The sequence below is a fragment of the Camelus ferus genome, chromosome 1 (assembly GCF_009834535.1).
Source record: "Camelus ferus isolate YT-003-E chromosome 1, BCGSAC_Cfer_1.0, whole genome shotgun sequence".
In the NCBI taxonomy this organism is placed as follows: Eukaryota; Metazoa; Chordata; class Mammalia; order Artiodactyla; family Camelidae; genus Camelus; species Camelus ferus.
Window position 1 is genome coordinate 106,090,519 of NC_045696.1, and position 27,713 is coordinate 106,118,231.

The window sequence follows — 27,713 nt, forward strand, 5'->3', positions numbered from 1 at the left end:
TGGGTGAGAATAGAAAGCAAAAGGGTAGAATCTTTCTTGACTGATGTTGGTATAGTCTAGCACTGATGCCCTTTGTGTGCCTAATGACCAAATACTGCCTGTTTTTCTCTTTCATGGAACACACGTGTGTGTGTGTGTGTGTGTGTGTGTGTGTGTGTGTGTGTGTGTATATGTGTGTGTAGCCCCTACCAGCTAGGGACCTTGGCAATGTACCATTTTGTGGGCAGTCCATTTTCCAGCTGACCTCATGTATCTCTCTCTTCCTCTTGTTCAAATGACACTCTCCTGGTTTCTCTAGCTCTAGGTAGTTGTTGTTGTTGTTGTTGTTGTTGTTGTTGTTTTAATCATGAAAGCAAAGCTTGACTGTCTTCCAAAGTGTCCACTTGGCCACAGGGTGTATCTTACCCTACCACAGTGTAAAATGGCAGGCCTCTCTTGTTGCTGCCTCCTCTCCTTGCTCTAGTCCATCTTTATATAGGTATCAGTTCATTTTTGCTATGTAACAAATCCTCCTACAATTTAGTGACAAAATAAAATAACAACCCTTTAATACTGTGTTCAGACAGCTGGGCAGTTCTGTTCCTTGTGGCTGGGCTCCCTCATGCATCTGCTATCAGATACAAGTCAGCTAAGTGGCTAGAGTTGGGTGGATACCAGGGTGATTGGGGTGACTGGGCCATGCGTCTTTCATCATCCACCATTTCATCTGGGCTTGTCCCCATGGGAGCAGAGCTCAACGGGAGACACCAGAAATGATCAGGAGCCCTTGAGTCTTGGGCTCCAAGATGGCACACCATTACTTCCTTTTCTGTGGGCCAATGCCCCCCCCCCAAATATACACACATACACACACATACACATATATACATACATATACATATATTTGATAGGACTGTGATAAACATTTCAACTAAAAATACTGTCTCTTTTAAAGGTATTGAGTAGCATCAGTTCAATTATTCATAATCCAAGAGCTCCAGTAATAATTTATAAACAGAGCAAAGGAGGAGCCCAACATTTTAATAAAGATCTTGTTCAAGATTGTGGATTTGAGCATCTTGTTCCTATAATAGAAATGTGGGCAGATCAACTGATTTCCTTAAAGGTAAGGGGCTGAATATACTTTACATGCTTTGAAAATCTATTGGCGTCTGTGGGCCTTATTACTAGGACTAGGCTTAATTTTTTATTTGTTTTAACTATGAAGGCTTATAAAAGGATTAGCTTATGTAAAACATGAATCTTGCTACTTACATATTTTTGCCTCTGTAAAGTTCTACCAAGCAAGACATTTTTTAGTCCTGTTGCCAAGCTGCAAATCTATAGAGGAGTCACGTTACTCTTCCAGGCTCTTCCCTGTTCCACTTTCATCTCCCTCTTTGGTGTCCTCATGCTACAGATTTTCCTGGCTCTTGTTCCTCTTTGGATGTAGTGTCTTATCCTTTATTCCATTTTAATTGGGGATTTTTTTCTCTCTTCGTATTTTATTTCTCTTCTCTCAGAACTGAGCTTATCTCCATGTCTGTCTTTTCTCTAGAGCAAATACTAGTCCTGCCTACCCTATCCATGGAAGGTTAAAATCTCTTCACTTTATAGAGTCATCTTGTATTCTTGATTATATAACTTTGTTTTTGTTTTTTTTTAGTTTTCGTTGAGTGGTTCACTGATAGGAGAATTGATCAAGTAGTAGTATTTAGTTTCTGTTTCCTTTGAAACTTTAGATTTCTCAATAACATATATAAATATATATAGCACTACCTCTGTTCATGAGGATGTGATTAAGTAATAGTATTTGTCAACAGAAGCCCTATTACATGAAGTACAAGTGATGCAGAAGATTATGTCAGAGTGTGTAAGCTCCATGAATTTTGTCTTTTTCTCTTATATGTCCCAGGATCCTCCTGCTACATAATAAGTGCTCAGTATTTCTGAAATGAGGGAAACAGAATAACACATTCCAAGACAATAAAATGGAAATAACACTGAATTTTTAAAAATTTTTAATGAAAACATACCTGTAAATGATGAACCGCACATTCAGCCTAATTTCTCCTTCCCTTTTTATATAGGGCTCAGATAGAGCTGTAATACAGAAAATACTTTAATTAAGGGACATCATTGGATCAATATACCTATTTTATAGGCCCGAGTTCCTCCAGTTTGTCTCAGAAGAGGATGAAAAAATTAGTGGTTGATTATGTAAATTATGGTGTTTTTCCCAATGATTGCTCATCAGGGGGTTCTCCCAGTAGGAGGGAACAGTGCTAACTCCAGTTTTCTCCTTCTCAGGGCAGATGGGCTAGAAAATGCCCCAGCCTTATCAAGAGAAGGGAAAAGACTAGGAGAGAAGGGCAAAGGGAGGAGTCAAATAAGTAGATTGTTATTGATTATTTATTATGTTCAAGGCACTGTTAGAGGTATTAGAAAAGGTGAACACAAGATTCAGACTAAATGGAGAGAGAAAACCTACTAAAAAATATGAAATAAAACTTAACCATTCAAGATATCATTAGAAGAAATGAATGCCATGAAAACAGTACACAATGAAGTGCCAGGTGAATGATATGGATAACTTGTAGTTTCTGGAGGAAGAAGAGCCCCCCAAAAAGCTTTACAGTAGTGATGCCTTCTTACTGTTGTATAGTTTTCCCACTAGGAGACAAGGAGAATTAGCTTTTAATTAGAATATTCTGAGGACCACTTCCCAGGAGAAATTTAGTGGCTCTACCACTAAAGTAACCGCATGGATTTTAGTCAGTGGTTTAGGTGTTTTTTTACCTTGTACTGCAGAATCAGGATCCATATTGAGAAACTACATGAGATTCTCTGAGGTTGCCTCATATGAAAGATTTTCTATACTGTGGTAGCCTCTAACTTTGGGACAACCATCTTCCCAGATTAATCTTTTACTCAGGTTAGATTTGGCTTAAAAGAGGATAGGGAAAGCATGGAGCTAGGTATCTGCCTCTTTCCGTCTTTGCCACCAACCTTCCTGGGAAAAGTAAGCTACAGGTACTGTAGCTGTTCCAGCCTGGTACACTGTTGTGCGCTGTGGCTTTCCCATTCCCATTCCCCAGCCACACAAAGTCAGACAGGATCTTGGTTGTACTTCCACATCCCCACAACTGAGCAATGTGGAAAACCTAGGAGGCCCTCTTCCAGATTTTTCAGGACTTGCTTGATGGATTGTGAAACTACCAGCTTCCTGTCACTGCTAAGTAGACTGGAACATCTTTTTTTTTTTTTTTTTCCTTAACTTTTAATACTTTTATTCTCAAGCAAAAATTTATATTTAATGTGCTTTTACCATAGACCATTTCTTTATAATTGCACCTTATTGATGGAGTATTGGTTAATGAAGGCATCATTATGCTCTGGCTTCCTGACTTTTTTTTCAAATTCTGGTGGCAGTTATTATTTAACATTTATTTGACTCTGAAATGTATTGCCTTGAAGTGCTAAAGTAGATAATTGCCTTCTCACCAAATGAAAGGTTAAAGATATCAATATGTGAGGTCTGGGCATTATTATTTGGAGAGTGTTAAATAAGTGGAGAACTAAAATAAGTTGATAAAAGTAAAAATTCCTTGTACTTCTTTCTGTATTGTAGAGTTGTACTGTCTAATACAGTAACTGCTACCACATAGCTTTTGATCACTTGAAATAGCACTAGTCTCAATTGAGATGTGCTACAAGTATAAAATTACACACTGGATTTAGAAGACTTAGTGTAGAAAAAAATTAATATATTATGTATTAAATTAAAATATTTTGGATATATTGGGTTAAATATATTAAAATTAATGTCACTTGTTTCTTTTTCTTTCTTTTTTTTTTTAAATTTAAGTACAGTTAATTACAGTGTGTCGACTTCTGGTGTACAGCACAATGTTCCAATCATGCATAGACATACGTATATTTGTTTTCATATTCTTGTTTCTTTTCACTGTTTAAATGTGGCTAGTAGACAGTATTACTGTGACACACATTACATTTCTTTTGGACAGCATTGTTCTAAAGGGCCAAACACTATGCCATGCACATAGTAAATGCTCAGTAAATATTTTTTTATTAATTGACTAGTCTTAGAGATCTAAACTTCCAGGAGCCTTGCCCTATGTGCACAGTTTTAAATAGATTAGGACAACATGTCTAGGCCAAGAAAACTAAGGAGGCAGTCATGAAGATTAAGTAGAATTAACTTAGGCATCCTTTCAAACAAACTATAGTATGTATAGATACATACTATAAATAACATGGAGGAATCTTGAAAACAGTATTCTAAGTGAAAGAAGGTAGTCACAAAAGGCTGCTTATTGTATGATTACATTTTTTTGGTGAGATGCCCAGAATAGGCAAATCCATAGAAACAGAAAGTAGATTCGTAGTTACCCAGAGGCTGGGAGCAGGAGAGAATGGGGAATGACTGCAAGTGGGTACAGGGTTTCTTTCTGGGGTAATGAAAATGTCCTGGAATTAGATAATGGTGATAATTGTACATCTCTGTAAATAAATCAGAACTACTAAATTGTACATTTAAAAGAGGATGAATTTTATGGTACGTGAATTATATCTTAATAAATCTGTTATTTTAAAAATCAAGGATAAAATATAAAGGACAAGCTTATTTTTTATTCATCAGTATTTCAAAATAATTACATAAATAACAAATACTACTAATAAATAACATATAATCACTTTAAACATCCACACTTGAGGTAATCAATGTATGTATATCGTTTTTTGTAAGGCCTGTATTTTCCTGGAGAAAACTAATTTAGCAGACTTTTTCTAAGCTGGTAATGAGAGGGCAGGATGGGTAGAGTGCATGCTTAGCATACATAGGATCCTGGGTTCAATCCCCAGCACCTCCATTAAAATAAATAAGTAAATAAACCTAATTACTTCCCCCCCAACAAACAAACAAACAAAACTGGTAATGGTATTTTTTAAGAACTGATGATGGTTAATATATATATTAAATCTGCCTGGATAATTATATTTTATTAGCATTATATAGAAGCTACTATTTTTTAATCAATAAGAGCATGTCATTTCTTTTGTTGTGAAGGATTTGTATAAGTCCTTGAAACTACTCTCTGCCGAACTGGTGCCTTGGCATAATTTAAAGAAGCAGGATGAAAATGAAGGTATCAAAGTTGAAGATCTGTTGTTTATAGTAGATACCATGTTAGAAGAAGTTGAAAATAAGGAAAAGGTAATACTACCTAATACTTACATAAATGTTCACATTTTAATGTAATCTAGTCTTAGCAACTGATAATGATGTGGATAAGATATTTGTTCTACTAGAACTCTAGTTCTCTTTTTAAAGTTTTTATTAAAGATTTGGAATTAAGATGTGAACTATGTTTCTTTTCCTTCCTCTCTTCTGGGCAGGACAGTAATATGCCAAACGTTCAAATTTTGCAAGCTATTGTTTCTCACTTCCAAAAATTATTTGATGTGCCTTCTTTAACTGGAGTCTATCCCCGAATGAATGAAGTTTATACTAGGCTTGGAGAAATGAACAATGCTGTGAGAAACCTCCAGGAACTCTTAGAACTAGGTGATGATCCTTTGTCATTTTTGGCCCCACATTTAAGAATTATTCCTAATAAGTCAACAAAAAGTAGGTTAAAAAAGAAAAAACTGAGGATAACTAATGCATAAAGAGTTTGATTTAATGATTTTGCAAGTTCTCTTTTAAAATGCCTTATCCTTTTATTTCCCTTTTGCAGATAGTTCATCCTCATTATGTGTGCTGGTGAGCACAGTTGGAAAATTGTGTAGGCTGATTAATGAAGATGTGAATGAACAGGTTATGCAGGTATTAGGACCTGAAGACCTCCAAAGGTATTTACTGTAAACATTTGCAAAGTATCATCCAGAATGTTTGGAATGGTGAAATTAAAGACTTTAGAAACTTCATAAGTTATTTACCTTTCCTTTTTGGAACAGCATTTTTAAAAGTAATTTGACAATCTAAAATAATCTCACACTTTAGGGATGGAGAGAATGTCAAATATTTTCAAGATAAAAATAGATTCTAGGGCCTATAAGTTTACATAGAGTGGGTCAGGACTCTAGCATCATTGCTATAAGCCTGTTCCCAAAGAAAACTATATATGGGGAAATTCAAACCTTGTTAGTAACTTCATGTAAATTCAGAATATATAAACAAGTCTGATTTTTAGTATGTTACCATAAATTACTGAATGATTACTAATGGTATATATATTATTTGATTAGAAGATGTTAAGAATTTTTTTTTAAGCTAGGCATCATCAACATAAATCCTGATTTTTTTCTTTAAATATCAAAATATAGCTGTCCTCTTCCTCCCTCCTCCAGATTTTATACTGCAGCCTGTGGGAAGGGGAACACACACATATACCACCTATTCCATAAGTTCTGCAAGTTTTCCAAGAACCCTTGCCTAATCTGACACTTGAATCTTCTGATACTTGATGCTTTTAAAAGGAGTATGTGTCTCACTATTGGTCTTTTTCCCCTTCCCACAGTTTTACTGATTACTGGTACTTATTCTTAATGTTTAATAGAATATTGGCTATAAATGGCAGTTATTTTTAGAAAATGTTATAAAAGCATGGTCTCTTAAGAATCCTCAAGCTAAATAGAAAGTCTCCCATATTAGGAACGTTACATAAATTTAACTTTGGAATAGATTACACTGATAATAAGATTTTTTTTTTTTAGAAAAGTGTTATTAGATGAACAAAGAGCTCAAAAAGGAAGGATTGCAGTAAATGATCATTAAACTTATATTTAAATTAGCAGGACAATTTCTTTCCATTTTGAAATGTTCTATTTCCAATCAGATGCAAGAACCCTAAGTTGGAAATTCAGTGTAAACTGTGCATTTTTTTTTAAAAGCATTATCAACAAATTGGAAGAACATGAGGAGTTTTTCCCAGCATTTCAGGCATTTACTAATGATCTACTTGAAATCTTAGGTAAGACTTCTGATGGTGGTGGTTAAATTTTGAGTCTGACGTCAGTGAGTTTGAGGGAAGAGTGTGCCTAAGTCATTGGATTAGTGTTTTCACCTTGAGTGTCTGGAAACCACAACAGTTCTAGAAATGAACTTCTAACTTACCATTAGGGTTGGTTGGGATTAGTGTACAGAACAGAGAAGCACAGAACCTTTAAGAAGCTGGAGGCTGCCTTTGTTTTAGGACTTTAAAATAAGAAATGGCATTACTCTGGCTAGTCCCAGTTTAACCCTGGTTCTGTCATTGCCTAATGGGAAATGTTTGTAGAATTTATGATCTTGGAAGATGTCTTTTTTCCCTTCCTCCTCCTCCTTTTTTTAAGATAGTTCCTATCTACTGTGTTTTTTAAATACACAAATTAAAGTAATAGTAACTTAAAGTAATACAAAGTAGACATCTGTAGAAAGGACATAAATTTATAATCTGTAAAAGGGAAGAGATACATTTACACTCTTGGTCAGGTTGAGGGCTTCGTTAGTAATAATCTCTCTTAAAGGGAGAAAATGTAAGTTGCTTAGGAATCATAGGCAAAATAGAGACCCAGGTCTGTTACTTTAAGTATGATTATATATGGCTATAAAAATAATTTATTTCATTGTTAAGAGCACTTTTTAAAAAGGTAAAGTGATCTATTCATTAATGAATTCTTTTTTTTCTGTATAACTAATTTGAAATTGAAAGTTTTTTTTAAGAATGGCTCCTTGACATAGGAAATTAGATTAGGAGAGGAGATGAGGTTTAGTAGAAGTGAAAGGAATGAGTAAATTAAAATTGGGTAAGAAGATGAATAAATGAAAGAGGTGTGGACTGGAGTATATAACCATTGAACATAAAGTTTTGTGGCCAGTTTTATGTAGACTGGAAGCAAGGGAGACATGAGTGAGTGCGCTTCAGTCATGCTCATATACTTAAAAAGATCATGGCAATGGAAAATGTAATTTGGAAGTTAAACTTGAAATGTGAAATTGTAGAAATGTGTTGCCTTATATCTCGAAGAGCCTTGTTTCATGGAGTAATATGATTTTCCTTGCTTTGGGGGTAGCAATAACTTAAGCTATGAGTTTCTTGTCATAAACATTTTAGTAAGTGTGTTGGTAACACTTATTTCAGAATCCTTCTGTAGGAACTTCCTCTCAGATATGATACTTAGTATGATGCAGGTGGGATCTGATGCAGATGAACTCTGTGTATTAGTCACAGTTGAAATTCTGGAGTAAATACTGTATTTAACATTGGGAAGGTTAAGTCTGTTTTGGTAAACATGACTTTTTATTATTACTAGATGTCATATTAAGAGTCTAGAATTAGAGTGGTGGTGTACTGAATATCAGGTATGGAGAAGGACTTTTTTTCTCATGTAAGTGGCATGATTAGCTGAGAAAATTCTATCAGCTGAGATCCTCCTTCTTTTCATTTGGTGAGATAGCAGTTGTGATTTCAGAATGAGGGCCAGGGAATAATAACTTGATCTTTTACCTTACCACAGTGTAAGGTGTGAACCAAACTCTGTTGTAGGTTTGCTTTTATTTTCTCCTTCCCAATATCTTGGTGCTTTGTAAGTGGATTCAGACAAGAATTCTGACTGAAGTCAGGAGCATAAACAGCATGGGTCACGTGTTTGGGCTAAAGGAAGAACAGCCAAATCCAGCTAAACATGGAAGTAGAGAGGTGGAATCCAAGGAAGCATGTTTAATATAAAGGAAGTGAGTTTATGAACAGTGGCTCAGCAAAATCTAGAAAAAAAGTGGTGAAAATCTAGAGAACCTGCCACTGGGACTTACCTTAAGTAGAGCTGGAGTCTAAGAATAACGAGAGAAAGGGCCTTCCTTCCTCAGTGACCAGGAACTTTCAGACAGTGAATTCCAACTTAGGCTGGTTGGAAGAAGATAGTCTTAGGAAGAGAAGTCAAATTCAGAAAGAACCTGGCAGAGAAGAACCTGACATGTCTGGTACACTGGACCAGGCGAAGCTCTGTGATGCACCGCATCAGAGGTCTGTGCTGAGACACCGCGTATCTTTATTTAGGGAGATAGGGTTCATCCTAAAAGGTAGACCTAAGAGCGATCCTACTAATGAGAAATCTTTCTCAGAGAATTAGGATAGGACTGTGTTCCAAGAGAAGAAATCCCTAAATCCTCAGATGGGGAGCCAGGAGAGAGACAGCCTCTACCTGGGGTTTCGCCATGGAGGCTCACCTGTGTAATTATACAGATTTAAAGAGGCAGTAACATAATAACAAAAATGTGGCTAGTAAGAACTATTAATAAGAGCACACTGCTACTGAGGTTAATATCAGAGTCAGGATGCTTTTGTAGGTATGTGGTAGCTTTGACAAAGAGCTGCCCTGTGAAGCATCTGTGTCTGAATCAGTGATATTATCACCACTGTCAGAGAAAAATTTCATATGGATGAAAGACTAGTGTTGTTGCCTTTGTGTTCGAGGTTTGCTTTTGCATAGAGATTCTCATTTCATCTGAGCCTAACACTGGATAAAGCTCTTCTTTCATTATTCTTGTTTTTCTGTTACAGAAATTGATGACTTGGATGCCATTGTACCTGCAGTAAGGAAATTAAAAATACTTTCATACTGAAAACAAATCAAATCATTTTTACTGTGTAAATTGCATTCTTAACATTTTAAGTATTTTGTAGGATCTTACTTTGAGATAAGGGTTATAAAATGTATTTACTCTCGGAATTTACCCCCTTCTTTGTATTGGGTCCTCCAACCATAAAATTATTAACTTTGAGATTCTTGTATAGAAAACAGTTGCTAAGTTTAAGTAGGAAGTTAACTTTAGATCCTTTAATCATTTCTTAAGCAATTCTTGAGTGCTTAACATTTAAGATTGTTTTAAAGTACAGTGTGTAAGAGAGAAACCCAGGGAGAGATAGTGCAAGTAATAGAGAGGTTGCATTTAAGTTTAGAGTTCAGTGACCTTTTTGATTCTGGAACAAGGAATGCCAGTGTCTCTCTTAAGTCCAGCCAGCAGGAAGCAATTGCTTTCCTGGCAAGGAAGTGGCACATTCTATTAAGATATCCCTCATAACACTTGCCCTTTCAGATCAGGAGGAAGAAAAGGAAGAAGGAAAAAATTGTTTTATTGTGTTAGGGTAGGGAATGAATTATGGGATAAAATAGATGAGTGGATAGAAGTCTCTCATAAAAAAATCTTTTTTGCTGTCTTGATGTAATAATACTTTTTATAAGGGCATGAGATATTAAATAAAATTTTTGTAAAGAATTTCCAAACAGAGGTGTCCTCAGTGACTTATTTGTATTCCTCACAAATAATGAGTCATATTCTCTTACTAGGCTGAGCCTTCCTTGGGCAACTTTGCAATTTGTCGGAATCTTTGTGGCTTCTTTATATGTGATGAATTTCCCCATTTTCCACATGTGCTTTAAAAAAAAGTATATATAGTGCTATTGTATTGTTTAAATCTACTTTATTTCTATCATTTTTTTGCCTGATTGATTTGTTACTTTATGGGAGACACTGAAATCTCTGTGGACTTGTGGAATTTTATTTTTTATATTTTGGGCCTATTTTTAAGTACTTATAAGTAAATTCATAGTTGATAATATCTTCTAGATTAATCTCTCTCTTTATTACTATTTATGCTTCTCAGCTTGAATGCAATTTTGTCCTTTCTTTTAATTAATAGTTGCCAGATATTTTTACTTCTCTTTTTCATTTATTTCATGAATCCTTTTTATTACAGAATGTAACACATATGCTCAATGTGGTAAAAACCATAAATGTCAAGTGTAATGAATGATAATAAAGTGGACACCCATGCAACAACCAAAAATTAGAACATTGCCAGCACTCCAGCAGCCTCTCCCACACACCATATGTGCCTTCTCTCAAGAGGTAGCCATTAGCCTGACTTACGTTAATCACTTACTTATTTTTTTAAATCATTTTGCCACTTTTGTCTGTATGCCTAAACCAAGGTAGCTGAGTTTTGCCTGTTTTTGAACTTTATAAAAATGGCATCATTTTGTTCATATTCTTATAAATTTTTCTTCTTTTGTTCAGTATTATGTTCATCCATGTTGTTGTGTGTAGGTCCAGATCATTTACTTTCATTGGTGCCTAGTATTCCTCTATGAATGTTCCATAATTCATTTGTCTGTTCTACTGGGGATTGACATTTGGGTTGTTTCTAGTTCTTGGCTGTTTTGAATGACTGCTGTGAACATTCTTGTATGTGCATCCTTGTACACCTCTGTGCAGGTTTTCTGGAATCAATATCCAAGAAGTAAAATTGCTGTGTCCTAGAGGAAAACACGTCTGTATACAGTCACAGAGGCTGTGTCCTGAACAAGTGGAGGTGGTACCATTTCTATAGATAAAGGATGTGAAGGGAACCTCTGGGGATTTATAATGTGGCAACTTTGACAAACAATATGTATTTCAACTTTAGAAGACAATGCCAAACTTTTTTCCAGAGTGATTTACCAGTTTATACTCCCACCATTAATATATGAGAGTTCCCAATTGTCTACATCCTGACCAGTTTTTGGTAAGTCAGATTTTTAAATTTTTTGCAGTGTAGTGTATTAGTGTGGCTTTAATGTTTATTTCCCTGATTACTAATGAAGTTAAACATCTCTCCTTTGTTGGCCATTTGTATTTCTTTTTTTGAAGTGCTTATGTCTTTTGTTCATTTTTCTATTGAACTGTCTTATTGATTTATAAGTTATTTATATATGTGGGACATGAGCCATGTGTTGCAGATGTTGTCTTCTTTGTCCTCTTTCCATTTTCCTCTACTTTCTTTTTATGGACTGAAGAACTTAATTTTAATATAGACAATAGAGTTAGAGGTGTAGAGATTCTAGTTAGTGCTCTTTGTGTCTTATGAAATTTTTCTCTAGTCACAAGTTGTCAGGTTATTCTCCTATATTATCTTACAGCTGTATGGTTTTGCCGTTCACTTAGTCTCATATACCTGGAGTTTTGTTTTGTTTTTTAAAGTGGTATGAGTAAAGGACCATTTTATATTTTTCATTATGGATACTCAGTTGTCTCAGCACCATTTTTGAAAAATCTCTCATTTCCCCTCTACTCATAGTGCTACCTCTGCCATAATTCGGTTACCTATGTGTGAGTGTGTCTATTACCAGACCCTTTTCTAGTCCTTTGGACCAGTTGTCTCTCTCTGCACTAGTACCCCCCTGTCTTCATTATTTTAACTTTAAAATAAGCTGTTATCCATTTGAAGGCTTCCTACCCTTTGTATTTCTATGTATATTGAATCTGCTTATCAAGTGATAGACACATGTACAACTTATTGGGATTTTTATTTGGTTTTCTTTAAACATAGGATCAGTGGAGGAAATCAGCATCTGTAATGTTGGGTCTTCAAACTCCAGATATGTCATCACTCTCCACTTGGTTAGGTTTACTTTAACATTTCTTAATAAAGTTTCATAATTTTCATATAGGGATTGTTGTTGGATGTGTTCATAGTATTTGATCTTTTATACATTCATAAATTATCTTTTTAAAATTTCACTTTCTGTTGTAGGAACAGAGAACCACAGTTGATTTTTAAATATTTACTTTGTATTTAGCAACCTTGCTAAAAAAAACTCTCTGATTAACTCTAGTAGTTTACCTTTAAATTATTTTGGATTTTTATGTTCATGATCATATTGTCTGTACATAACAACAGTTTTGGTCAGATATACCTGTTTTTTCTTGCCTTACTACACACGCACAATACAGTGCTGAGTAGAAGTGGTGATAGGAAACAGCCTTTTCTTGTTCCACATTTCAGAAGGAAATCTTTTAATGTTTCCACCATTAGATATAATGTTTGCTACCATTAATGTAGACAGAAATCTAAAGTGTCTTGGGTCTATCTTTTTCATCCTTTTATTTTCAACACCTCTGTGTGTTTGAAGTAAACATCTATAAATAGCATGTAGCTATACTTTATTTTCATGGAATTTGACATGGGTTTCAGTAGTGGGTTTACTGTAATTGCAGATATATTTAGAGGTCTTTTGATCATCTTTTGCATTTTATCATATTTTTCTATGCTGCTTTTTTTCTTCCCTATATTTTGAGTGGGGTTGTCTCTTTATTACCCTTTCTTCACTACTGATTTGGAAGTTTTATATTTCAGCTCTGTTGATTTTTCTGTTGTTGTTCTATTTTATTGGTTATGTCAAAAAATTTTTAGACATCTTTATTGTGGTATGGTTCCTGTACAGTAAACTACATATATTTCAGATGTACCCTTTGATGAATTTTGATAGATGTATACACCAATGAAACCACTACCACAATCAAGATAGCTAACATTTCCATCACTCCCCGATATTCGAATTCCCAATTTATCCCTTCCCACCCCCTTTAGCCCCTGGTAACCATACGTTTGTTCTCTATGTCTGTGAGTCTGTTTGTTTTGTAGATATGTTCATTTGTGTCCTTCTATTAAGATTCCACGTATAAGCAATATCATATGGCATTCTTCTTTCTGGCTTCACTTAGAACGGTGATCTCCAGGTCCATCCATGTTGCTGCAAATGGCACTATTTTGTTCTTTTTCATGGCTGAGTAGTATTCCAGTCATCTGTTGATGGACACTTGGGTTGTTTCCATGTCTTGGCTATTGTAAATAGTGCTGCTATGTACATTGGGGTGCATGTGTCTTTTTGAATTCTATTTTTCTCTGGATATATGCCCAGGAGTGGGATTGCTGGCTCATATGGTAAGTTTGTTTTTAGTTTTTTAAGGAAACTCCATAGTGGCTGCACCAGTTTACCTTCCCACCAACAGTGTAGGAGAGTTCCTTTTTCTCCACACCCTCTCTAGCATTTATTGTTTGAAGACTTAATGATGGCCATTCTGACTGGTGTGAGGTAATATCTCATTATAGTTTTGATTTGCATATTCTCTAACAATTAGTGATATTGAGCATATTTTCATGTGCTTGTTGGCTATTTGGATGTCTTCTTTCGAGAGATGTCCATTTAGGTCTTCTGCCCATTTTTTGATTGGGTTGCTTGTATGTTTTGACTATTAAGGTGTATGAGCTGTTTGTATAGTTTGGAAATTAGTCTCTTGTCGGTCACATCATTTGCAAATATTTTCTCCCATTCTGTAGGTTGTCTTCGTTTTGCTGATGGTATCCTTAGTCCTTTGCTGTGCAAAATTTTATCATAAATTTTTTAATGTATACTTTATCAGTTATCAGTTAGGATCCAGTCAGGAGGTGGGAACTGCACTGCACAGGTTGCCTAACAGGAAGAATTTAAAACAAGAATTGTTTGCCTGTGACCCTCCCTTTAGTGGGAATTATCTGCTGCAGTGGACATACATGTGCCCTAGATGGGAATGGCAACCCTAAGGTCCAGTTCTGTGGTTGACTGTCAGGGCTTCAGATAGTTCCAAGTTCTCAACCAGTTTTCACTATAGTTTTAAGGTGTGGGGGTTTCAATTGTGTGTAACTTCAGACCCTATTTTCCTATAGGAGAGATTAACTGATTGTTACCATCATTGCTGACAGCCAATTTCTTGTCCTCATTGGCAGCCAAGATGCGTTCTGATGACAGAACTTCAGGCTTCTTGTCCCTTACACAGTAGCCTTGCCTCCTTTCCTGATGTATGCGAAAATTCTGGTTCTCTTCAACATCTAAACACCTCTTCAACTCCTACACCCTGCTGTAGATTTTCTCTTTGGTCATTACCAGGAACTTTACCTGTGTTAGTTTTCAGTTAACCGTGTTTAAAATAAATGTTGTTCGTAGGTTTAACTAGGTTGTCTCTGTGGAAGAGAAAGGATAGATTTTCACTTGTCTGTTGTCTTTCTCAGTAGTTGTTTTAGGGTTGCTAATATTCAGGACCTGATTTATGATACGGTCCCTTATATTCTGATACGTTACCATTTGTAGGACACTTGTCTGTTTAGTGAACATTACAATGCCATGTGAGGTAGACAGGACAGGCATTAGTTGCCCCATTTTATTATGAGAATTTGTCACTCAAAATATAAATCTCAGCAGAAACAAATTTTATTACACATCTGTCACGTACTTAGCATAGTCTTGGATGATGGGGGTGAAAATCAGTTCAAGTAGCTTATGTTCAGTTGTAGAGTAAACAAACATTAAATACCAAACACAATAAGTCGTTTCTTAAGCATGTGACCTTAATACATACCTAATAAACATTTTCAAAAATTAATACTATAATGCAGGGAACTGTTAAAATGAAGAATGCACAATGTTGATAGTAGATGCTATAGGTAGGGTGTAGGAGAGGCCCTCTCACTGTGGACTGGATTAATGGAGTCACTGCCCAGGAATACTGGCAGCTGCTCCAGGAACAGGAGGAGGTGGGTTTGAGATAGGCCTCTAAGAAGTGAGTAGGCTTAGGGGGCAGGATATATTTGAACTTCTCTGGAATAGAGCATCTACACATAAATAAAGTAGCAAAAAACTGGAGACCTGGTTATGTTACGTCTGAAACACAAATTAAGGAGTGGGCTTTAGTTTTGTAGAAAATAGATAATTTGTAAGTGCGAGTAACATGACAAAAATTTTGTTCAGAAAAGCGGCAGTGAAGGCTGTGGTACGGAGAGGAAACTGATGGTAGGGATGTTGCCTGAGTGGGTAAGAGAAAAGAGGATGTGACCTTGACAACACCTCTAGGAACGTCAGAGAAAACCAGAATATTTGGTTTTATAAAGTCTGAAATGCAAGAGAGGCACTTGTTTAAATATACAATTTACATATTTTGTTGTTGTTAAAGTGTTATTTAGGAAAACCAGCTGTCTCTTGGAAAAGTGGCAAAGAATCCCCAAACCCGTCTGGGAGAGAGAGAGAAAGCCCTTTTCTCTTTGGCACCGACACTGGGCAGCAGTCTCCAGTGCTCTGCCCTGGGAGTGCAGACAGGAGACCTGGGTTTGGAATTCAGCTTATATTTTCCTATGGAAATAATGCCACCTGCTGGGTCCCAGGCCATCCCATCCTGGAATGCTTAGTTTAAGGTATTTAGGTATATCACTACAACATTGTTGCCATCAGGAAACTACATTTTAGTTCCAAATCAGATACAGGAATAAATCTCCAGGCAGAGATGTACCAGAAGGGCTTAGGTATCATTAGCTCTTGGCACTTTGCGGTGAGTCCCCATTTAGTCTCATAAAAGAAGCCTCCTCCCTTGGTCAGTCACTACTCGGGAATAATGGTAGCTGCTCCAGGAACAGACCTCCCTCCCCCTGTGTCTGGAGACAGGAACCCTTTTGGTGCATACATTCAGGCAAGTCCTAAGTCAGACTGACTGTAATTACCAAAAGCGAAAATTCACCACTGAGGTGCTGGTAGTTTATTAGGCACTAATACCCCATTTCTTTCTGGATTTAAACAATTAAATCCAACCAAGAGATGCCTTTCATGTGTTTATCTCTTCCTAATACTATCTTGTCATGCAGTTAAACTGCATACAAGAATGTATATATATAAATGTATTTTCAAATGGCTGTCCTGATTTAAATTACAAAATACACATATGTACACATTTTAATATAAAGGTAATAAATGTTGCTCATCATCAACTTCTGGGCTGTCCATCTGGTGTCAGCTCATACCTGTAAGAGAGATGTGATTGGATCTGAGTTAATATTGAGAGCCTGTTGTGGCAGCATGAGGACAAAGTGGCCTAGTCCTGCCTGGGCTTCTGTAGGACCAGCAGAACCCATCTCTCTGTAAGCTGGCCAGCTGGGGTTAAGACTAGAGCTTGCAGAGGTCCTGTAGGTAACTGAAATCTGCAGTCAGGAAGCCTTAAGTAAAGGTAATAATCTGTCTCCCTCCTCGATAAACAAAGGCTCTGAAATGTACTGAAAAGATAAGAACTTTGGAGAGAGAAAACGGCAACTATCTGAGACAGTGTCTTACTTGAGTAGCAGATTAATGTGATAAAATGAAAGGCTCACTTACCATTGTGAGAAGCCCCTAATCAGATCTTCTTTTGATAAGTCAATCAGTACCTAAACAAACACAAATAGTCAGTTCCCTTCCCAAAAATTGCACCAAAAGGAAACATATTGACCATAAAAAGGGCCCCGTTGGGTTTTGAGCAGGAGCTCTTTTTCCTTGGCTTTCAGTATGGAAACCTCTCCAGAAGGACAGTATTGGCCCTGCCCCAGTGCCCTGGGAAGAGGTGAACTGCTGCTCGTAGTTGTACCTCGGGTATTTATGTATATTTTAGAGAGAATAACTTGCCTTTACTCATTAACTGATTCAGAATTTTAAGCAAGACACAGTAGTTGCCTCACTGTGAAAATGAGAAGTGGGTTTTAGAAAATGTGTAAGAAGGTGTTTATTAAAATATAACAACTACAGAGTGTACAAAGGTCATTTTTTTTGTCTCTTTGGCATCTTCCTGAGGATTATGTTTCCTCTACTTCTACCTTAAGTAAAATCCCAGTCACTGCAAAAATTTTGTCATAATGAGACCCAAGCTTCACACAATGCTGTATTTATCAAATCAATAGTTAAACCCTAGTCGAGGTTCAAATACTTGTGTAATGATGAATTTCGATATTCTTGAGTTTCTTAAAATAGGGTTTATCATATTAATTTATATACATTACTTTCAAGAATATTTTAAAATATTTTTTTAAAATTACATATAACAAAAAAACCTCCGAATGAGGCTGGCTATACCTTCTTTGAAGTCACTTCTGATAATGACCCATCAGAATTTCTGCAAGAGTGTGTTCCACCAGTGAAGTCCAGTTAGCTACCAGGAGGGAAAGTACCGGGAGTCCCTCTTGTACTTACTTTTCCTAGCTCTTTCCTTCTGTGGGAGCCCAGCGGCCTGCTGTTTTTCACTGCGACATCTAGTGACCTCTTCTTTACTTCCTCCATGGGAACAAAAAATTCAAATCTTTAAGAAGCAACAAGTCAAGAAGTGAGATTTATATATTTTAATCATTTTGTTGAAAATCTAAAGTGTTTCATCCATTTTCCTACCTTTAAAGCAGAAGACAGAGACTATTGAGAGGAGCATCTAGAACAGCACCGACTCAGCAGACACTCAGGGCATCCCTGCTGCAGACAGTCCCTGTCCTGTGTTGTTCACAAACCCTGCAAGTGTCAAGAGGCCACTGCCTCTCTGAGAGGTCCCTTGGACTGCTGTGCTTTGGGGTTCACACCTTTCCTTCTCTGACTCTACCCTGATTGTCACTCTTTCAGCTGCCCCTTCTGTCTCTGAACTGTGCCTGCTTCAAAGGACCACCTCAACCCCTTTCTAAGTTGTTTTTTTCTGACCAGATAAGGGCTAGGATGCTGAATAGTTAGGTTGGCTGGAATTGCATGGAAATAGTGGCCTCATCCCACTTCTGCTTGTGGAATAAAGCAGAGGAATCTTACTGTACAGGCTTTATCATGTACTCACAGGAAGCCTCTGGACTCCTTATTTCTATTTTTTAAAGTCTTTTAATTTTGTTAGTTGAAATATAAGTGACTTAGCATTATATTAGTTCCATGTGTACAATAATGATGCGATATTTGTGTATCCTGTGAAATGATCTCCACAATGAGTCCAGTTAACATCTATTACCATACATAGTTACAAAATTTTTTTTGTGTGACAAGAATTTTCAAAATCTACTCTCCTACTACTTTCAAATGTGTAATACAGTATCAACTATGGTCACCATGCTGTATGTTATATTCCCATGAATTACTCATTTTATAACTGGAAATTTGCACCTATTGATCCAAGTCACCTATTTCACACACACCCTACTCCCACCTCTGGCAACCACCAGTCTGTTCTCTTTATCCACAAGCTTGTGTTTTTTTGTTTGGTTGGTTTTTAGTATTTTTAGATTCCACATATAAGTGAGATCATAAGTAATTATTTTTTTCTACCTAACTTATTTTGCTTAGCATAATGCCCTCAAAGTCTATCCAAGTTGTTGCAAATAGGAAGATTTCATTCTTTTTCATGGCTGACTAATATTCTATGGTATATATGTACTTTTTTTTTAACCCATTCCTTCATGGATGGACATTTAGGTTGTTTCCATGTCTTAGCTATCATAAATAATGCCACAGTGAACATGGGGATGCATTTATCTTTTTGAAATAGTATTATATTTTGATAAACACCCACAGTAGAATTGCTGCATGGTATGGTAGTTCTATTTTTAATTTTTTGAGGAAACGCCATACTGTTTTCCATAGTGGCTGCACCAATTTACACTCCCACCAACAGTGCAGAAGGATTCTCTTTTCTCCACATCCTCGCCAACACTTGTTATTTGTTGTCTTTTTGACAATAATCTTTCTAGTAGGTGTGAGGTGATATCTCATTGTGGTTTTGATTTGCATTTCTCTGATGGTTAATGACGTTGAGCATCTTTTCATGTACCTGTTGACCATCTGTATGTCTTCTTTAAAAAAAATGTCCATTCAGATCCTCTGCCCATTTTTTAATCAAATTGTTTGATTTTTGCTGACTTGAGTGAGTTCTTTATAGGTTTTAGTTATTAACCACTCATCAGATACATGATTTGCATTTTCTTCCATTCAGTAGGTTGCCTTTTCATTTTGCTTTTGGTTGCTTTTGGTTTCCTTTGCTGTGCAGAAGCCTTTTACTTTAATTTAGTCCCACTTGTTTATTTTTGGTTTAGTTGCCTTTGCTTTAGGTGTCACATCTGGAGTCAAGACTGATGTCACGGTGCTTAACTTACCTATGTTTTCTTAGAAGAGTTTTATGGTTTTAGCTCTTACTGGTATATCTTTCTATTTGTGTCTTCTTCAATTTCTTTTATCAGTCTTTAGTCCATTTTGAGTTAGTTTTTGTGTATGGTATAAGATAGTGGTTGAGTCTCACTCTTTTGCAGGTGGCTGTCCAGTTTTCCCAACACCATTTATTGAAGAGACTGTCTTTTCCCCCATTATACATTCTAGGCTCCTTTGCTGTAAATTAATCTGACACACATGCATGAATTTATTTCTGTATCTGTACAAATACACCCCCCATTGATCTGTATCTGGTTTTTTGGGGGGAGGGTAGCTAATTAGGTTTTTTTTTTTTTTTTAATGGAGGTAGTAGGGATTGAATCCAGGACCTTGTGCATGTTAGGAATACACTCTACCACTGAGCTGTACCCACCCTCCACCCCCATCTGTTTCTGTTTTTATGCCAGTACATGCTGGGGTTTTTTTTTTTTTTTTCTTATAGTTTTATAATAGAGTTTGAAATTAGGGAGCATGATGCCTCTGGTTTTGTTCATCTTTCTCATGATTGCTTTGGTTCTTCTGTGGTTCTATACAAATTTTAGGATTGTTTTATTTCTGTGAAAAATGCCATTGGAATTTTGATTGCATTCAATCTGTAGATTGCTTTGGGTAGTATGGACATTTTAACATGATTAATTCTTCTAGTTCATGAGCGTGGTATATTTTTCCATTTGTGTCTTCAATTTCTTTTATCAGTGTCTTGTAATGTTTTCAGGTACAGGTCTTTTACCTCCTTAGATTTATTCCTAGATCTTTTATTCTTTTTGATGCAATTGTAAATGAGATTATTTTCTTAATTTCTCTTTATGATAGTTTGTTGTTAGCATATAGAAATGCAGTGGATTTCTGTATATTAGTTTTGTACCCTGCAATTTTACTGAATTCATTATTAGTTCTAATAGTTTTTTGGTGGCATATTTAGGATTCTCTATATAAAGCATCATCTTCAAATAGTGAGTTTTACTTCTTCTTTTGGATTCTTATTTCTTTAATTTTCTTTTTAGCCTCTTTCCATTGTGATCTTTATTTACTTTATTTACTGTTAACTTTGGACTTTGCTCTACTTTTTCTAGTTCCATGAAGTGTTAAGTTAGGTTTTTTATTTGAGATTATTTTGTTTTGCTTATTGATGTACATGTTTATTGCTATGAACTTCCTTCTTAGAACTGCTTTTGCTGCATCCCATAATTTTTGATATGTTACATTTCCATTTTGTCTCAGGTGTTTTTTTATTTTTTAAGCTTTATTGTATAATTTCTGTACAGTAAACTACACATATTTCAGGTGTACAATTTGATGCATTTTGATAGATGTATCTTTTTGATTTCTTGATAAGATTTCAACTTCTTAAATTTATTAAGACTTGTTTGCGGTAGCCTAACATATGATCTATCCTAGAGAATGCTCTATGTGTACTTGAAAATGTGTGTTCTGTTTTGGGATGGAATGTTCTATACATAGTTGTTATACCAGATGGATTTAATATATCATATACAGCTAGTTTCCTTATTGAATATGTCTGGATGATCTATCCACTGATGAAAGTAGGGTACTGAAGTCCCCTACTTTGTTGTATTGCTGTCTACATCTCCCTTTAGGTCTATGAATATTTGCTTTATATACTAGGTGCTCTTACGTTGGGTGCATAAAATATTTACAAATATTGTATCCTCTTGTTGGATTGACCCTTTCATCATTATGTAATGCCCTTGTTTGTCTCTTATTACAGCCTTTGTTTTAAAGTCTGTTTTGTCTGATATAAGTATAGTTATATCCTGGCTTTCTTTTGGTTTTCATTTGCATAGAATATCTTTTTCCATTCTTCCACTTTCAGTCTGTGTCTTTAGATCTCAGGTGAGTCTCTGGTGGGCAGCATATACATGGGTCTTGTTTTTTGGAATCCACTTAGTCACTCTGTATCTTTTAATTGGAGAATTTAGTCCATTTACCTTTAAAGTAATTACTGATAGGTATATACTTATTTTATCTTTTATGTACCCACTAAAGGTTTTTGCTTTGTAGTTATAAGTTGTTCTCTAATAACAGTCTATTTTAAGTGATAACAACTTAAGTTTGAATGGATTCTAAAGCTCTACACTTTCATTCTCACCCCGACCCCCATATTTTATGTTTTTGATGTCACATTTTACATCTTTTTATCTTATGTATCCCTTAATTACTGTAGTTAAAGTTTTTTTTTTTTTTTTTTACTACTTTTGTTTTTTAACCTTCATACCAGCTTTGTAAGTGATTAATCCCATTACCTTTACCATTTACCTCTACCAGTGAGATTTATACTTTTGTATGTTTTCTTGTTATTAAACTAACATCCTTTTTCAGCTTAAATTTCCAGTAGGCTGGTTTAGCGGTGATGAACTCCCTTAATTTTTGCCGGGTCTGGAAAACTCTCCCTTCAATTCTGAATGGTAACTGCCCAGTAGAGTATTTTAGGTTGGAAGCTTTTTTCTTTCAGCACTTTGAATATGTAAAGTGCCACTGCATTTTGGCCTGCAAAGTTTCTGCTGATAGTCTTATGGGGGAGGGGGCATTCTCTTATATGGAACTAGTTGTTTTTCTCTTGCTGCTTTTAAGATTCCCTCTTTAACTCTGGATTTTAATTATTTATATGTGGTATGTGTCATGTACCTAACAAGAGGCCTCTGGACTCCTTACTTCTAGGTTTATTTAGGGTGGAGGTTGACAAGTTTTCAGATAACCCAGGCTTATCTTGCTGTTAGAATTTTGAGAGAATTACTAACAGATTAGGTTTGTCACAAAAGTCAACCTCCTATGTTCCCACAGAGCAATTCTGACATCCTTTTACAATTATGTCAGAGTTCTTTTTGAAGGCAAAGTCTTTCACTTGAGAATATATGATGGTGCCTGGCATAAAGTGTTCAGTAAGTATTGAATGAATAAATTCTCTCCTCCCTCAATCTAGATATTGAAGAATGCAAAGTGCAGTTCTTGAAGAAACATATTTTTCGATATGGCCCAAAAAGGACTCAGTCTTTTTAAAATGAGTAGTTATGGACCAAGATAAGAGGAAATCAACATTGCTTAGGTATATCTTCCTAGGCTAGCTAGAAATGTTCTCAGGATCCCACAGCAGAAGGGAACAGTGATAAGATTCTGACTTCTATACCTTGTGGTCAACTTGAAATCAAAAATAAGAGTATTTAGGATAAGACTTGCCCCCACAGACCTATCAAAAGCAAGAAACGTGATTAGATTCTGTCTACCAGTTTTGTCCCCAAGGACATGGGTGGACAAACTAGGGGAGGGTATCTTTCACCTGCCACCTACTTTGCTGCAGGAGGGAAGACAGGCCAAAGAGCTTGGAGCTTTGGAGGAAGTTTTAGGTCCTTAAGATCAAGGTATGTTTAGTTTTGATTGAAAGGAAGCCTATTTGACCAGGTTCAAATCCTTTTACTGCCAAAGGGTTTCATTTAAAGAGAAAGGGTATGGAATATTTCATACTCAGGAAAGCTTTAGCCCCTATGGGCAAGAAAAGTGGGTGGCTGTTTTGCTAAACTTCCCTGGCACTCCTTTTCTCCCACTGACGTATAGAAGCTTCATGAAGGCACAGACCATGTTGTCTTGTTCAGCCCCAGCCCTTCCTGGCACCTGGCAGGTGGCTGGGCACACGAGAGGTGCTCGGCAAACAGGGACGGCTGAAGCACTCTACGCAGGCCAGCTGGGCCACTTACGTCTCATCAAACAGGGGCTCCAGGGTCTTCCGCTTCACTGAGGTCTTCTTACGACTTGCCCATCTCCTTTCTGGCAACAAGTAGACACGGACGTAGGGATCAGCTCCACTGCTGGTACAGGGTGTCAGGTTTCTGGTTTGGTTTCAAAGACATTAAAGAAAAAAGGACCCTGGTTGTGAAATACTTAAATACTCATTTGGAGAAAGCTTTCCTAGCCGTAAAGCTTTAGATGGCCTTGAGGATGAATATGCCCTATAGTCTAGATGACCAAAAAAACAAAAGAATTTACAGGTCAAACAGATGCATGGTTTTGAAAACGTGTGTTTTTATAAAGTTTGGAGTAGAGCCAAGTACTTTCCATCTAAAGGAAGTTGAAGAGTCTCACCGAAGAAAGTGTCCTAGCTCCCCGCCCCACAAGACAGCGTTGCAGTGGGTGGGTCTGAGCAAAGCCCTGGGCTCTGGGGCCCGTCAAAACCATTGAGGACCTGGTTACACAGCATGCAGGGCTTCAAGCCTCATTCCTTCCAAATACATGACTTGTCTACTTTGGGGCTGCCTGCCCCTGCCATTGCTCCAAGTACCCCCACCCGGATTCGTGGTTTCCTGACGCTGCCGGCCACCCGTGCTGGCCCTGGCAGCCCTGTACCTGCAGCCGTTGATGAGCACGCTGAGACAGCGCCGCAGACACACGTAGCGCACCGTGAGCTGAATCTCACCCAGCCTTCGCTGCCTGAGATCCCCGCCTCTGTAAAGAAAGGACTTGTCACTTCTCTGCCATGACAAGTGCTGGCCTCTCCCACCACCCCCACGACAGCAGCATATATATCTGCTTTTGGAACATGGAGCCATGTGAGTTAATAAAATAATCCTTAGTGAGGTTCCTTGTAGTCAGAAGTCAGTTCTCTCCAGCATTCGTGTGTGATTATCCTACTTCACAGCAGGAAGAACACGAACCCTGGAGCCGATCTGCCTTTCTACCATAATTTCTTGTGGAACCTTGGGAGAGCTATTCAACCTTTATGGTAATGAGTTCTGTCTTGGAGAATTGTTGTAAAGATCGAATTAAATAACTATGATAAGCCCAGAGTAAACACTTAATAACAGCCACTGATTGTATAATTCCACATTCTAAACTTTCCGTTATCATCCCAGTATAGCTCTTTAGAATTCAGGATATGTTTCTGCCTGTAAGGAAGGGACCTTAGCAACCAAAGTCCAGCATGTACGTTACAGCTGGTATGTAGCTAGAGCCCCGCCAGACTTTTGGCAGGTACACATGCGCTCTCTTTCTTCCCCATCCTGTGTTCTTTCTCTTCCACCATGCTGCCTCTCGTGAAGCCATTTTGTGAAAAATCAGAACTTGCACAGAAAAGTAAGTCCATATCTACTTTTCCATCCAGGGAGGTACTTTTCATGCAGGTGATTTTAGAAAAGATGAAGCAGAGAGGTGCATACTCAATGTTGAGGCTGATATCTGTCAGGTCAAAGCAGGAAGAGGCCAGGGAGTTGAGCGAGGACATGCTGGGAGCCAGCCTCTTGGGCGGCCATGCGAATGGGGAGGCAGGGCATTTCATGGGTCTGGGTGACTTGATGGGCCCTGGAGAGTGGGGGCCTGGGACAGTCAGGAAGATGGTGGCCATACTCTTCTTCTCCCCCACGGGCGCACAGACCCCTCTGGCACTGTCCTTGCCTTTGGGCTCTGGGCCCATCTCTTGAGGCGTGGGCTTCGTGGCAGCAGTGGTGGCACTGGGGGTGGTTGTGGTGCTCTTGGAGGCTTCCTTGGTATCAGAAACAGGGTCTGGGGGACGTGGCAAATCTGCAGGGCTCTCTCCCTGAGGTGGGGCTCTGGGGCCCTGGTTGGCGGCCACCTTCTTAATGAACAGAGGGCCTTTCTTGAGGGCTTCAGGTCCAGTGTATGGGCTTCCCCTCTCTCGTTCTTCCACGTGCAGGAACTGCAAGCAGATGACAGGGTTGTTTATGGGCTGGCCCGCCACTTCTACTTCCTCCTCTGCTCTCACCTTCACCTCTGGGAAATGGTTCCTTCTCCTCTTTCTGGAAGGAACAATTTTCTCAAAACTCAGTTTCTTCCTGACTGCCCAATCCCATGGATTTTTACCCCCAGACCGTATCTTCCTTAACCTCTCCAGGCCTCTGTCTCCCTCTGACTAGACTGTCAGTCTTTTCCCTTCCTCCTGCCTCACTAGTCTTCATGCAGACTCAGTCCTGGCCGCCTTCTCTCACTATAGTCATAATGGCTGCTGGAGCCCTGCCCATTCTCACTTTTCCTGCACTTTTCCTCTGTTCAGAAGACTTCTAGACCTACACCCCACAGTCTTGCGCTCGCCTTAACCTTCACATGTATCACCAGCTGCCTTCTGGATGTGCTCATTTCTGGCTGTCATCTTATTCACCACTGCTTTCCCGAGAATGTGTTTCCTATCCAGTCACAACCCTGTGCTCCTAGCACCAAGGTTTCAAACCTCAGCCATTGTGTTTCTCCTTCCTCTTTTTCCATCAATCATTAAGACACTTTCAAGGAACTTCCATTTGCAGCAATATGGTGGTCAAAATATTCTGAAAAACCTCATGTTAGGAATGCTCGATAAAATGAAACAAATATACTTTTATATGCATAGCCAAATTCACAAGTAAACCACTAGGTTAAAAAAAAAACAACACTAAGCTGAAAAAAAAAGAGAACTGAAAAATAAACGTTAACTTTCTCAGAGTCATTTATCAACCCTGGAATCCAAGAGGTTAGAAGAGGCCTTGGGTCAATGTAGGACCCATGAAGGTGGTGTGTCTTCAGTGAAAAAGTAGTGAAGAATAAATAAACATTCTGCCCACCAGCAAAGACTGATGGTTGGGGGTAAATAAAGTCTTAACTGAGAATAAGAATGGCACCTTACAGACCTGTCTCCTGTGAATTTTCATACTTCTATAACCTGTGGGGTCTTGAAACCCCAAATTAAAAGTGGACCCAGGTTTGTAATGCCCCTGAGGTGCTTGGTTGCAGCCAAAGCAGAACTTCCTTGGAAGTGAACAACCTCAATCCAGTCCATAAAGGAACAGTGAACAGATGTCTGCAACACAAGTTACCAAGTGGATAAATGAGTCACCATGAGAAAGCATCAGATAAAACAGACATCAAAATTTAACTCCCAAGATCTTCAGATAACAGAATTAACAGACATACATTATAAGCATTTTCAAATGATTACAGAAGGAATAGACACACGGAGAATATAATAAAATACAACAAAAAAAAAGACATTTTAGATTTGGAAAGGATAAGGTTAAACATGAAAAACAGCCTTTGAAATAAACACTGAACAGGTTAAACAGCAGATTAGCCATAGCCAAAGAAAGAATGAGCGGTCTGGAAGACAGGTCTGAGATAATTAGAATGTAGCACCAAGAGGTGAAGAGATGGAGAATGTGAAGGTCAGGTCAAGCCATGGAAAGGATGAGAAGGTCCATCATAACAACGAGAGATTAAAGATTGAGAGAGGCAATATTTGAAGAGACAAGAGCTGACAATATTCTGGAATTGATGAAAACCATGAATCACCTCTGAGCTGCTTCCCAGCACAGTGTAGGTACTTAGTGCTGGGACAGTCCACCCCCTGCCTCCCCTGGGGGAAGAGGGGAAAGGTTTACCCGAAGCACCAGCCGCATGGAGATGAGGCTGTCCAGGCCTGAGTGGTCCAGCTGAAAGCGCTGCTCGAGGGTGAGGTCTGCACAGTGAAGAACCTGGCACAGTGGGAACTCCAGCACTCCGAGAGCACATTCTTGGTCATCATCAAGCACCTGGGCAGTGGGCCAGTCATAACACAAGAGGATAACCAAGCCCCACCCTCACCACCGCCACTCTCTGGGCACCAACCAAGTCTGAAGCTCACTTCAGTAAGGATATACTGTGCTTCTACTGGCCTCTGGTCCTGTTCTGAAACTGGGAATGGAGTCAGGCCTGGTCCCTGCCTGCAGTCAGAGCAAGAGGGTGACTCTGTAGATAACTGATCTATATGAGGCAAGTCTGTCAAATGCCTGGGGCCATCAGGGCTTTAGGGACCGATGAGCTGTGCTGCTCCCTGATGGGACATCCAGGCAGGGCTCAGGGCCCCTGATACCCCGGTTCTACCGCTCGTTGGTCATGACATCTTGGATGAGTCATCATTTGAGCCTCTGTTTGCTCATGTGTAAAGAAGT

The 27,713-nt window shown here is 37.9% G+C and overlaps 2 protein-coding genes across 10 annotated transcripts in view; one reads left to right on the top strand and one right to left on the bottom strand.

The window, feature by feature from the left end:
- Window positions 1-10,269, top strand: part of CEP70 (centrosomal protein 70) — a 61,079-nt gene extending 50,810 nt beyond the window's left edge. For 5 of the 7 annotated variants that reach the window (XM_032487647.1, XM_014553055.2, XM_032487639.1 and 2 more), the window contains 6 exons: window positions 935-1,105; window positions 5,072-5,218; window positions 5,401-5,569; window positions 5,742-5,856; window positions 6,898-6,977; window positions 9,546-10,269. In XM_032487647.1, the coding sequence (XP_032343538.1) occupies window positions 935-1,105; window positions 5,072-5,218; window positions 5,401-5,569; window positions 5,742-5,856; window positions 6,898-6,977; window positions 9,546-9,607 (744 nt within the window). In that variant the 3' untranslated portion in view covers window positions 9,608-10,269. The remainder of the gene's footprint in view (window positions 1-934; window positions 1,106-5,071; window positions 5,219-5,400; window positions 5,570-5,741; window positions 5,857-6,897; window positions 6,978-9,545) is intronic. The other 2 variants (XM_014553054.2, XM_014553052.2) reach the window with 2 other exon arrangements.
- Window positions 10,270-14,967: 4,698 nt separating this feature from the next.
- Window positions 14,968-27,713, bottom strand: part of ESYT3 (extended synaptotagmin 3) — a 48,043-nt gene continuing 35,297 nt past the window's right edge. For all 3 annotated transcript variants that reach the window (XM_032487697.1, XM_032487688.1, XM_032487704.1), the window contains 7 exons: window positions 27,165-27,314; window positions 24,960-25,456; window positions 24,151-24,249; window positions 23,505-23,636; window positions 17,824-17,929; window positions 16,978-17,027; window positions 14,968-16,628 (listed from right to left, as the gene is read on the bottom strand). In XM_032487697.1, the coding sequence (XP_032343588.1) occupies window positions 16,592-16,628; window positions 16,978-17,027; window positions 17,824-17,929; window positions 23,505-23,636; window positions 24,151-24,249; window positions 24,960-25,456; window positions 27,165-27,314 (1,071 nt within the window). In that variant the 3' untranslated portion in view covers window positions 14,968-16,591. The remainder of the gene's footprint in view (window positions 16,629-16,977; window positions 17,028-17,823; window positions 17,930-23,504; window positions 23,637-24,150; window positions 24,250-24,959; window positions 25,457-27,164; window positions 27,315-27,713) is intronic.